At 52.7% G+C, this 12280-nt stretch overlaps 2 protein-coding genes across 6 annotated transcripts; one reads left to right on the plus strand and one right to left on the minus strand.

Annotated features, from left to right (window-relative positions):
- Positions 1-913: 913 nt before the first annotated feature.
- LOC100594276 (histone H2AX) lies at positions 914-2529 on the plus strand. The gene is made up of 2 exons (XM_012495847.2): positions 914-1948; positions 2147-2529. Exon 1 carries the CDS (start codon positions 1012-1014, stop codon positions 1441-1443), a length of 432 nt encoding a protein of 143 aa, XP_012351301.2. The 5' UTR covers positions 914-1011; the 3' UTR covers positions 1444-1948; positions 2147-2529.
- Positions 2530-2864: 335 nt separating this feature from the next.
- On the minus strand, positions 2865-11506 carry HMBS (hydroxymethylbilane synthase). 5 transcript variants are annotated; one of them, XM_030794514.1, is made up of 15 exons: positions 11250-11325; positions 10624-10831; positions 8076-8129; positions 7678-7750; positions 7254-7303; positions 7113-7168; positions 6640-6717; positions 6333-6410; positions 6135-6210; positions 4882-4995; positions 4243-4281; positions 3883-4002; positions 3595-3648; positions 3386-3472; positions 2865-3295 (listed from the first exon to the last, which is right to left on the minus strand). In XM_030794514.1, exons 3-15 carry the CDS (start codon positions 8109-8111, stop codon positions 3122-3124), a joined length of 1035 nt encoding a protein of 344 aa, XP_030650374.1. In that variant the 5' UTR covers positions 8112-8129; positions 10624-10831; positions 11250-11325; the 3' UTR covers positions 2865-3121. The 5 variants fall into 5 exon arrangements, with proteins under 5 accessions (XP_030650374.1, XP_030650372.1, XP_030650373.1 ...); XM_030794512.1 differs by lacking the exon at positions 10624-10831 and having other exon boundaries at positions 11317-11502; XM_030794513.1 differs by lacking the exon at positions 10624-10831 and having other exon boundaries at positions 11250-11495.
- Positions 11507-12280: the final 774 nt, after the last annotated feature.

Below are 12280 nucleotides of genomic sequence, written 5' to 3' on the forward strand. Positions count from 1 at the left end.
CTCTCTGCCCCATCAGACCCCGTCTAACAAGAAGTGAACAGAACTGAGACCAAACAGAACATAATGAATAAATATCCTGATACTTCAGGTGGCATGGAGGGCCACAAAATTGAAGTTATCCTGTTTCCTGGCATGGGATCAAACTTTCAAAGAGTCACCGGGTGCAGTGGCTCATGCCTGTAATCCCAGCACTTTAGGAGGCTGAGGCAGGAGGATTGCCTGAGCCCAGGAATTCAAGACGGCCCGGGCAACAAAACGGGACTCCGTCTCTACAAAAATAAAATAATTAGCCAACTGTGGTGGAGCACTTGTAGTACCAGCTACTCGGGAGGTTGAGCAGGGAGGATCCCTGGAGCCCAGGAGTTCGAGGCTGCAGTGAGCTGAATTCACACCACTGCACTCCAGCCTGGCTGACAGAGCGAGTGAGACCCGGTCTATTAAAAAAAAAAAAAAGAAAGAAAGAAAAGGGGTCTAATTTCTTCCCGTTTTCCATTCTCCGTTTGTCAGGTAGGAGAAGGGAGGAGGGAGTGACCGGACCTGGAAGGGAGGGCTGCAGTAGCTATAATGTTGACCCCTTTCCTTTAAAAATCCTACGCCGGCACAGATTTCCCAGAAGCTCTCTAGGTGGCCTCAGACTCCACCCCTTTGGTCTTCCGGTTCTGGTTTCCGACTGTAGTGTTTAAATCTCGCGCGCTTTACAAGGATTGGCTACATCAACGGGTAGTTGGCAGTCTGCGTGCTACCCCTCCTCCTCGCCTTTTCTCCCCGGGCAAAAGGTTTTCAAATTCGACCAATCAGCGGGCGCGCTCCCTCAGCCGAGCCGCCATACCCAAGGGTTAACCGCAACCAACCGGAGGCGGGTATTGGAGAAAAGAGCCAATCAGGAGGGTGCGGAGGTGTGTCCTGGGGGCTTATAAAGGCGGCCTCGCGGCGCGCGCGCGACAGCAGTTACACTGCGGCGGGCGTCTGTTCGAGCGTTTGAGCCGTACCTCACCGGTCTACCTCGCTAGCATGTCGGGCCGCGGCAAGACTGGCGGCAAGGCCCGCGCCAAGGCCAAGTCGCGCTCGTCGCGCGCCGGCCTCCAGTTCCCAGTGGGCCGTGTACACCGGCTGCTGCGGAAGGGCCACTACGCCGAGCGCGTTGGCGCCGGCGCGCCAGTGTACCTGGCGGCAGTGCTGGAGTACCTCACCGCTGAGATCCTGGAGCTGGCGGGCAATGCGGCCCGCGACAACAAGAAGACGCGAATCATCCCCCGCCACCTGCAACTGGCCATCCGCAACGACGAGGAGCTCAACAAGCTGCTGGGCGGCGTGACGATCGCCCAGGGAGGCGTCCTGCCCAATATCCAGGCCGTGCTGCTGCCCAAGAAGACCAGCGCCACCGTGGGGCCGAAAGCGCCCTCGGGCGGCAAGAAGGCCACCCAGGCCTCCCAGGAGTACTAAGAGGGCTCGCGCCGCGGCCGGCCGCCAGGCCTCCCCATGCCACCACAAAGGCCCTTTTAAGGGCCACCACCGCCCTCATGGAAAGAGCTGAGCCACTTCAGACTGCGGTGCAAGCGGGCCGCGGCTCCCCGCTCCCTTCCCCTCCCCTCGCCCGCCTTCGCCGCCCGGCCTCGAGTCCCCGCCCGCCCCCGCTCCTGGCCCGCACCGCCTGCCGCGTCGGCCTCGGGCCCTGCCCCGTACGCTGTCCGCCCTCCGGTAGGGCTCGGGCCTTCCAGATGCAGCTTGGGCGCTCTTCGGGGACCGCCGTGGCGCGGAAGACCCGAGCCTGCCGGGGGGAGGCCGGCGGCGCCGCACCTGCCCGCCTCGGCTTTCGTGACTCAGCCGCCCCATCCCGAGTCGCTAAGGGGCTGCGGGGAGGCCGCAGCACCTTCTGGAAGACTTGGCCTTCCGCTCTGACGCAGGGCCGAGGTGGGCAGTCCAGGCCGAGAGGCCGGCGGCCCTGAAGGTGAGTGAGGCCCTCGGCAGCTGCAGCCGGGGTGTGTGGTACTCCCCCGGCGTGGTGCTTAGCCCAGGACTTTCAGACGTGGCCGCTGGCCTGGAGGCTTTGGTGGGAGAGACACGATCGCTGATTTCGATCTGGCGCCCCCTCTGCGGCCGGGACCCAGGCCTTTCACATCAGCTCTCCCTCCATCTTCATTCATAGGTCTGCGCTGGGGCCGGGACGAAGCGCTTGGTAACAGGCACGTCTTCCTCCCGAGTGACTGCCTCCGGACATTTAGGGGAGGGCAGAGGCCTGCAGTTTGGCTTCACGGCTGGCTATGTGGACAGCAAGAGTCGTTTTCGCGGAAGCCGACTGGCAGCCAGGCCTGTCAGGCCCCCCCCACGCCGCCCCATTTCCCTTCCAGCAAACTCAACTCGGCAATCCAAGCACCTAGATACCAGCACAAGTCGGTTAATCCCTGTCTGGACTGAGCCTCCGTTGGCTTCCGAACTGGAATTTTGCAGCTAACCCTTCCACGACTAGAACCTTAGGCATTGGGGAGTTTTAGATGGACTAATTTTATTAAAGGATTTTTTTTTTTTTAATGGAGCATTTGTTTTCATTTTGCAAGAGAGTTGTAGGATTAGTGACTTTCTATACTTTCCTGATAGTAGGGGTGGGAGGGGCCATGCAATATAAATAGGCTCCACTGTTAACTGAAGAAGGGGCAAACCATAGGAATTTAAGATTATGGCTGTGTTCCTTGGTGTTCCTGGGAGACAATTTATTCTGCGTGAAATGAAAACTATTGAGGCAGAAGCAGAAGGGATGTACCAGGAGAACTTTGGGCAAAAGTCCCAGCCTCTGAGGTAAGGATGAAAGGGCTTTGTGTTTGTTCATATCTTCCCGCCAACCACACACACACACACACACACAAAAAACACCTTCAGAACTGGTTTATTAGTAGAGTTGGTTACATTCAAAGGCTGTTGCTTGGACTTCTCTAAAGAGATGAAGCCCCCACATACTGAGGAGGCAAGGCAGTCATCAAGGCCCCAAGGTGAGGCAATCCCTGGAAGGCTTGAACCCTGCAGTTCAGTCTCCTGGGGTAATCACTCCCCAGGTAGCAGGGGCACTGAGGCCCGGGATGTAGGCACTGGACAGCAGCAACCCAGGCATCTGTGCCCCACAAACCAGTTAATGGGCATCGTTAAGCTGCCGTGCAACATCCAGGATGTTTTTGGCTCCTTTGCTCAGCAACAAGTTGGCCAGGCTGATGCCCAAGTTCTGGGCAGCCAACTGGGGCCCTCGTGGAATGTTACGAGCAGTGATGCCTACCAACTGTGGGTCATCCTCAGGGCCATCTTCATGCTGTATGAGGGAAGGAGGTGGGATTTGGTGAGAACAAAAGAGATGATATGCACTCTTGTTTATTACTCCCTCGCCTTCCAGCTTTGGTACCTGGGCGGGGACATGGATGGTAGCCTGCATGGTCTCTTGTATGCTATCTGAGCCGTCTAGACTCCAGACTCCTCCAGTCAGATACAGCTGGGGAAGAAAACAGTTGCCTCAGCACAGTCTGAGAGGGGACTACTTAGAAACCTGGGATGCACAGGAAGAAATGTCACAGTCCTCCCTCCCTGGCTTCCCACTCATTTCCCCCCACTTACTTGCCCATCCTTCATAGCTGTATGCACGGCTACTGGCACACTGCAGCCTCCTTCCTGTAACGAGAAGTTCTTGTGAGCTGCAAGGGCTCTTAACACCACCCTGTGACCACAGACCTGAGGACATCACTGAAAAGGCAACTGTGGGCCCAGACCTGGTCCTCTCCATACACAACATTCAACAAGAATGAGTTAGCACTATATACAGAGCGTTCATGTGAGAAATCTTCCCTACCACCTTTCCCAGCTCTCCAAGTCCCCAGCCCTCCACAGGTGGAGCACAGGCCCTACCAGGTGCCTCAGGAAGGCCCTTTCGGCGATGCAGCGAAGCAGAGTCTCGGGATCGTGCAGCACACCCACCAGATCCAAGATGTCCTGGTCCTTGGCTCGGACTTCCACGCCCAAGGCCCCCTGATGGAAAAACAGCCTAGGACATCAGGCCTGATCTTTCCCCAGCCAATGGTGCAAAGCATGGGACCACCTCTATCTACTTGCTCCCCAGGGCCTTTTGGACCGGTAGCATCCCAAGGCCTGCCCCTCCCTGAGAATGCTATTCTGGGGAAGCAGATGCAGAAGGTTGTGAGACTAGCTTCTTGGTTGAGAACAAAGGGAAGGGATATGTCACCATGTGGCTTCCCTGGTCAAGTATACCTGGCCCACAGCATACATGCATTCCTCAGGGTGCAGGATCTGTGGAGGCGGAACAGGTAGTCAAAAGGGTGGATATGGGGATGTCTAAAAACACCTGGCAGTGAGATGGGGGTTCCCTATCATCTAGAAAGCCTGGGTAGGCATAAGTGTGAGTCTGGCCTCTTTTTTTTTTTTTTTGTAAATTTTCTCCATGAAAGCCTAGAGTCTGGCCTCTGATTCACAATCTTCCCAGCCTATGGTGTTAGAGGTGGGGTGGTCAAGAAGTGAAGACAGATGGTGCTTGACTTACAATGGGGTTACATCCTGATAAACCCATTGTTAAGTTGAAAACATAAGCTGAAAATGCATTTAATACACCTAGCCTACCTTACATGTGCTCAGAACACTTAAGATAGCCTATTATAGTTGGAAAAAATCATCTAACACCAAGCCTATTTTACAATAAAGTGTTGAATACCTCATGTAATGAATACTGTACTGAAAGTAAAAAACAGAATGGCTGTATGGGTACTAAGTACAGTTTCTACTGAACGTATATCACTTTCACACAATCAAAGTCTAAAAATCCTAAATTGGGGATAACTGTAAGGCAGAAAGGAGATGCAGATGAGCTGGGGAGAGGATAGGGGCAGGCCCTACCTGCCCCACCCGGTTGTGCCAGCCCATGCGCTGCAGGCCAGCTGTTGCCAGGATGATGGCACTGAACTCCTGCTGCTCGTCCAGCTTCCGAAGCCGGGTGTTGAGGTTTCCGCGCTGTGGAGAGTTGCTAAGGACCACAGTGTCGGGCAATCTGGGGCCTCATGTGGTTCCCTCTGCCTGAGTCTGTCTTTCCCTCTCTAGCTGGCTGACTTTCAGTCATCTTCCAGCTCTCAGCTTAATGGTAACAGCTAACAGTTACATCATACTTACTACATGCCAGACACTGCTTTAAAAGTACTTTCCATATGTCAGCTCATTTCATCTTCACAACAACCTTGTGAGGAAGGTAGTATTATTATCCCCACTTTACGGATAAGGAAAATGACATAGGGAGGCTAAATAACTTGCCAAGGTTACAAGACCACTGAGAAACCTTCCCTGACCCCCCAGACTTCTGTGTTTAGATGTTCCAACTAGAAGTTTCCAGAAAATTCCCAACTTCACTTATTGGAGCACTTAGCACATACTATTTTTAAATTTAGTTTTATGAAATGTACTACATATTCATTGTAAAAGTCAAAACAACATAGTAGCATATAAAAATGGAAGTACTGGCCGGGTGCGGGGCTCAAGCCTGTAATCCCAGCCCTTTGGGAGACCGAGGCTGGTGGATCACCTGAGGTCAGGAGTTTGAGACCAGCCTGACCAACATGGCGAAACCCGGTCTCTACTAAAAATACAAAAATTAGCCAGGTGTGGTGGCACCTGTAATCCCAACTACTTGGGAGGCTGAGGCAGGAAGATTGCTTGAACTCAGGAGGCAGAGGTTGCAATGAGCCTAGATTGCGCCACTGCACTCCAACCTGGGCAACAGAGCGAAACTCCGTCTCAGGAAAAAAAAAAAAGAAGTACTCCCTATCCCTCCAGAAGTAGTCACTGTTCAGTTCAGTATAACTGCATTATCCGTAAGTAAGAAGTAAACTCTACATATGCAGGGGAATGTTTATCTTGCTCACCATTATCCCCAATGCCTTGCACTCCAAACACTTGTCTGGGGCTAAGAAAACATTAGACTATAAATGAGTGGACGGATGAGTGCATGGAAAGACAGACAGGCCACTGACCCCACGGGCTGCTTGCTGGAAGCCCCTTCCACTCTCCGGACTCCCAGAGCCCTCTAGACCTTGTCTTTTTCCTTGGCTGCTGCCCCCGTCACTCTTCTAAAAGGATCCATCACTCTTCTAGAAGGATACAATACTCCTGAACTCCAGATGCCGGAACTTTCTCTGCAGCTGGGCTGCTCTCCGCAGGGAGCTGGTTCCCACCACACTGCCCAGAGAGAGGTTACAATGAGATTTTAACACTAGGCGGTCACTGTTCCTTTCCTCTTCCTCCCATCCATGCATCTTCTGGGCACATCCCACCAAGCTGCCTATCCAGGGCCCACTTACCTCTTCTCTGGCAAGGTTTCTAAGGTCTTCCCAACAAATTTGGGGTGAAAGACAACAGCATCATGAGGGTTTTCCCGCCTGGGGGAGGAGGGAAGGGCATAGAATGAGGGAAGACATTTAAGTTCAGATCACCTCTATTCTCTCTCGATTGCCAACTCACTGGTATTTCCTGAGTTTTCTGCCACCAGTCAACACTCCTCAGGGCAGAGGAGATAACCCTGAAGCAGAGGGTCAGGTCCCAAAGGGAAAGGCAAAGTTTCACATGATGCCTACCCCTGCCCAAGCCCCTTACTTGCAAGACTCTTACTTGCAGATGGCTCCGATGGTGAAGCCAGGAGGAAGCACAGTGGGCAGGTCCTTCAAGGAGTGAACAACCAGGTCCACTCTACAGAGATGGAAAAGGGGGGCAAAGAGAAAGAGTATGAGCAGCCAGCCTTCACCCCTTCTCCACCCACCTGCCTGTACTTCAGTGGTGGAGCCTAGGGCAGTTCAGGAAGCACACCTTCCCAAGATCTCAGAAGTATGAAACCTGCTGTCCTCTCACTCTGCCTCCTGCCCTCCCTCCCTGGCCATTCTTGCAGTCCAGGCAGCCATATGGCTCAGAACCAGACACTCTCTTTTTCTGAAGCCTGAAAAAACCCACCTATGAGCCACCTTCAGCCTCTCTGAGGATTTAAGCCCAGCAGCCTATCTGACACCCGGGGTCCCAGCAAGAGACCTAGCATTCTAGGGTCCCAGCAAGAGACTGGGAGGGCACCACACTCTCCTATCTTTACTTACTCATTCTTCTCCAGAGCGTGTTCAAGCTCCTTGGTAAACAGGCTCTTCTCTCCAATCTGCCGGGCAGAAAGAGCCTGAGTGAATCCCTTCAGGGAAGGAAAGAAGAGTGGGGACAAGAACTGGGGAGGAAGATGTTCTTACCTTAGAGAGTGCAGTATCAAGAATCTTGTCCCCTGTGGTGGACATAGCAACTGAGGAGAGAGTCAGTCAATCAGGTGCTCATTATTGATCAGCATTTACTGAGCCTAGCACTGTGCTATGATTCATGATGGGGACAGAGGCACATAATCCCTGGTTCCTGCCCCCTGAGTATATACAATCGAGCAGGAAGACCAGAAACACTCATAAAAAGACCCAAAGCTCAAGATGTTAAATGCCAGGCTAACCCAGGTAGTCAGAGCTGGAGATATTCAGAGGAAAGCACCTTTGGAACTGGAAGCAGCCCAGAGGGAATCTCGGGGCAGCGGGACGGGCTTTAGCTATAGGCAAAGCCAGAAATGTTGTGTTCTCCCCTCTTGGGGTACTGGGCTTCCCATTAGCTTCCACTCCTTTCCAGAAAACTCACTGATTTCAAACTGCAGGCCAGGATACAAGGCTTTCAATGTTGCCACCACACTGTCCGTCTGTATGCGAGCAAGCTGTGGGTAGAGATTTGGATTAGTCCTGCCCTTCCCAGCCACTGCTCAGACTCTTCAGACTCTCATAGGTTAGGCAGATCCTGAGGGACTGGAATTTCCATCTGCGAATAAGAAGGGGCCTGGGAGCCCTCTGCACTCTAACAATTTTCCCAGCCTAGGGACGATCTTGCCATAGAATGTAATCTGCCATTCCCCGGAGAACTTAACGCCCAGCCACCCCATCTCCTTCATACTAGGAACTAACCCTCCGAATCCCCCAATTTGTGATGCTGTCAGCATCATAACTGTTCTGACAAACCTCCTCCACCCCGGCTCCTGCACCCACCTGGCTCTTGCGGGTACCCACGCGAATCACTCTCATCTTTGGGCTGTTTTCTTCCTGCAGAAAAAGTCCCCAGGTCACAGTCCCCTCTGTTCCTAGTGTTCCTCAACACCTTGTCCAAGAACCAGAATCACTGGCTTGGAAGAAAGGAACTTCAGAACCTGGCCTGTGGCCAGCTGAGTCTCACAGCAGGGAAATACTCCAAGGCTGGTCCCTTTAACCTTCCTCAGTACCTTCTGCCCTCCTCAGGGATCCAGAGAAGCAGAGACCAGAGGGAGGCGATAGTAGGACCTGCTGTTGCTGCCGCTGCAGTAACCAGGACACTGAGCCCTGAAGCCCACCTTCGCCAAGGCAGTTGTCAGTGGGAGTGCTGTGCACAGCCAGGCGGGTAAAGAGATAAGGCCCATCAGCCTGGCCACAGGAAGGGTGGGGCCTGCAGCTGGCAGGGGCAGGGCAGCCAGGACCACACTGGAGAACCTGTGCTGAGTCACTGGAGGATAAGATTCATTATCTACAACAGACGAGGCACTTGAGGAAATTTCAGTGCCATCCAGATGCCACATGGAGTAGACTAGAGTCTAAGAGCAGCAAGCTGCCACCTTCTCCAGCAAGAGGCCCAGATGTCTGGCTACAAAAGAACTCAAGAGGATGAAGATCCCACAGTGGGGGAAGCTGACAGTATTAAGGGTCCCTTAATCTGGCTGGACTGCATGCATTAAGGACTGAGGTAAACAGATCTGATGTACAGTCCTGCTCAGCCTCTTGGCTGGGTGACCTTGGGTACACTGTCCCATCAGGATCTGTTTGTTCATCTATAAAATGAAGAGGTTGGACTCAGGTTTCTTCTGCCTCAGATGTTCCATAAGACTAGGAGGCTGCGCTGCCTAAAGTTCGTTCACCTAGAGTGCTGCCTCTGGTTTCACCAACATGGAAATATTGACAGGCCAGAGCGCAAGTCAAGAACTCAAGAGGACACGCCTCTTCCTCCTGCCAGAGTACCTTGCACAAAAGTATTCACTGCTAAGCAGGTAGAACTGAATTCTTCAGTCTAAGACGGAGGTCCCATTTCTCTCTCTCTTTTTTTTTTTTTTTTTTTTTTTTTGAGACAGAGTCTCACTGTGTTGCTCAGGCTGGAGTACAGTGATGTGATCTAGGCTCACTGCAACCTCCACCCCTGGGTTCAAGCTGGACCTACAGGCATGTGCCACCATGACCAGCTAATTTTCACATTTTTAGTAGAGACGGGGTTTCACTGTGTTGGCCAGGCTGGTCTCGAACTCGTGATCCTCCTGCCCCAGCCTCCCAAAGTGCTGGGATTACAGGCGTGAGCCACCACACCTAGCCTGATCCCATTTCTTTCTACATCAGACAGTAGCCATTGTAGATACTGATACTGTCGACAGTCGACATTCCCTGATCTGGAATGTTCATCCTATGGAGTTCTTTTTTTTTTTTTGCGACAGAGTCTCCCTCTGTTGCCCAGGCTGGAGTGCAGTGGCATGTTCTCAGCTAACTACAACCACTGCCTTCCAGGTTCAAGCGATTCTCCTGACTCAGCCTCCCAAGTAGCTGGGACTACTACAGACGCACACCACCATGCCCAGCTAATTTATATATATATATATATATATATATATATATATATATATTTTTTTTTTTTTTTTTTTTTTTTTTTTTTTTTTGAGGTGGAGTCTCGCTCTGTCGCTCAGGCTGGAGTGCAATGGTGCGGTCTCAGCTCACTGCAACCTCCACCTCCTGGGTTCAAGCGATTCTCGTCTCAGCCTCCCAAGTAGCTGGGACTACAGGCGCACGCCACCACGTCGGCTAGTTTTTTGTATTTTTAGTAGAAACGGGGTTTCACCGTGTTCCCTAGGCTGGTCTCGAACTCCTGAGCTCAGGCAATCCACCTGCCTCGGCCTCCCAAAGTGCTAGGATTACAGGCATGAGCCACTGTGCCCGGCCTAATTTTTATATTTTTAGTAGCGACGGGGTTTCACCATGTTGGCCGGGGTGCTATGGAGTTCTTTTGCACCCAGACATCTGGGGCCTCTATTGCCGGAGCAGGTGACAGCTTGCTGCCCTCAGACTGTGGTCTACTCCATGTGATCACTCCAATAAATTAACCCTGGGAGACCCTTTGCAACTTAGGCTAGGCTTGAAATTAAACGTGGCCACCAAAATTCTGGGCCACAGGGAACCCACAGAAAGGACTCTAAGGTCCCAGAACTACTAGGTTCAAACAATTCCTTAAGTTCATTGAATGTGCACAGCATATTCAAGTCAAACTGTTTCATTAAAAAATAAAACACTGAGCACTTCTATGTTGAAGCTATTGCTTTTGCATATTGTTGTCCTCTCAAAAATCCTATCAGGTAGACAAGACAGGCATCTTTGGGACCATGTTACAGAAGCAACGGGTGGCACCAAGGGATGAGGTGACTTGCCTAGGGTCACAGAGCTAATAACCGAGAGTTGGGGCTACCATTCAGATCTTCCTACTCGTAGTCCAGGGCTCTGGAATGACTGCAAGAGCAAAGATCCCAGCCCTCACCAACTGGCTGGACAGGGGGAGATTAGCAGCTCCCCATCTCTTTCTTATCTCAGCCTGGCAGTGGCCTCCACCAGCTCTGCAGTTTGTCTGTGCACAAGCCCTGCTTGCTCGTAATGTAAGGGCCCACGGCGGCCTCCCACCCACGGTAGCAATTCAGTAGGTGTGTCTCAGCTGGGGACTTGGAGCGTTGGCTGTGGCTGGGAGACCACTGTAACACAAAAAGAAGACGCACTTCTAAGACGTTTGTGTGCAGTTCGGAGGCTTGGCTTATGCTCTCTCCTATGAATCAAAAGTGGAACGTGTCTTCCCAAAGGGGCCGTATCTGCATCCGCCTCGGCCCAGCCTCGAATGAAAGGACCCCCTCTGTGTAGACGAACGTTCTTGGTCTGGGTCACTAAATCTAGAGCCTGGCATCCCAGACCTGATGGGAATCCCACCCAGATGCCCGCAGGAACCGGAGTTCCGTTCCAGACAATCCTTCCACTCTTAACCCAGCATCACTGCTCTGATTTCCCCATTCCTTCCGGACGGCAACCGAGCTACTGGCCCTTTAAAAGCTACTCGGACCAAAAAAAAAAAAAAAAATAGATAGCCGTTCTGACCAATAGACGACTGAGAATGGCAACCTGGGGCCAATCGCTGCACGGCTCGTCCAGAAGCCCAAAGTGTGCTGGTCACCGGCTCAGCACTCACCGTCGTTGCAGCCGCATTGCCGTTACCAGACATGGCTCCGCTTGGAAAGTAGGCTGTGTGTGGGTGCCGCTAAGGTCCCCCGGCCCCGGGAAGCCGGGGGCTCCGGCCGGCGAGTACCGGGGACACGTGGGGCCCGAGATCGTCCTACAGTCTGACTCCTGGTCTCCGCAGGGCCTCGCGTCACTTCCGGCGCCCTCCCTCGAAGGGGAGGTCCCTTCCTCTGGGCGGGAATTGGAACATTGCGACAGAGTGGACCTCCCCATTCGACCTCTCCATTCCCCAGCTGTGACATGAGCAAGTAGTGCGGCTTGTATGGCGCTTCCTTTGCTCTGTTCAAACTGAGCTTTGCTACAACCTTGAAGTAGGCATTTTTCTTTTTAATACGGGGTCTCACTGTGTCCCCAGACTAGAGTGCAGCGGCATGACCACGGGTCACTGCAGCCTTGACCTCCCGGTTCCAGCGATCCCCCCACCTCAGCCTCCCAAGCAGCTGGGACTACAGGCGCACATCACCACGTGGGACTGACTAATTTCTAGATTTTTTGTAGAGACAGCGGGGAGGTGGTCTCACTATGTTGCCCAGGCTGGTCTCGAACTCCTGGACTCAAGCAGTCATCTCGCCTTGGCCTCCCAAAGTGCTGGGATTACAGGCGTGAGCCACTGGCCCAGCCAGCATTTCAATTCTTAAAATGAGGAAACTGGTTCAGAGAGATTAAAGGTCATGCCTAAAGACAAGTAACTGAAGTGGGAGCACAAACGCTACATACTTGTAGTGAGAAAAGGGCTTATTAGGAAAAGTGCTTTCCCATGAACATAATTTTTTTTTTTTTTTTTTGAGACGGAGTTTCGCTCTTGTTGCCCAGGCTGGAGTGCAATGGCACGATCTCGGCTCACTGCAACCTCCGCTTCCCGGGTTCAAGTGATTCTCCTGCCTCAGCCCAAGTAGTTGGGATTACAGGCATGC

Source organism: Nomascus leucogenys, chromosome 15 (genome assembly GCF_006542625.1).
Source record: "Nomascus leucogenys isolate Asia chromosome 15, Asia_NLE_v1, whole genome shotgun sequence".
Taxonomy (NCBI): domain Eukaryota; kingdom Metazoa; phylum Chordata; class Mammalia; order Primates; family Hylobatidae; genus Nomascus; species Nomascus leucogenys.

What these genes read in the sequence shown, in the direction of transcription:
- LOC100594276 (XM_012495847.2), top strand. Translation starts at nt 1,012, where the DNA reads ATGTCGGGCCGCGGCAAGACTGGCGGCAAGGCCCGCGCCAAGGCCAAG.
- HMBS (XM_030794512.1), bottom strand. Translation starts at nt 11,349, where the DNA reads ATGTCTGGTAACGGCAATGCGGCTGCAACGACG. An exon ending in TGGGTACCCGCAAGAGCCAG is followed by an intron (nt 7,751 to 8,075) that starts GTGGGTGCAGGA and finishes CTCTACCCACAG; the next exon opens with CTTGCTCGCATACAGACGGA. An exon ending in GGCACAACCGGGTGGGGCAG is followed by an intron (nt 4,282 to 4,881) that starts GTAGGGCCTGCC and finishes CCGCCTCCACAG; the next exon opens with ATCCTGCACCCTGAGGAATG.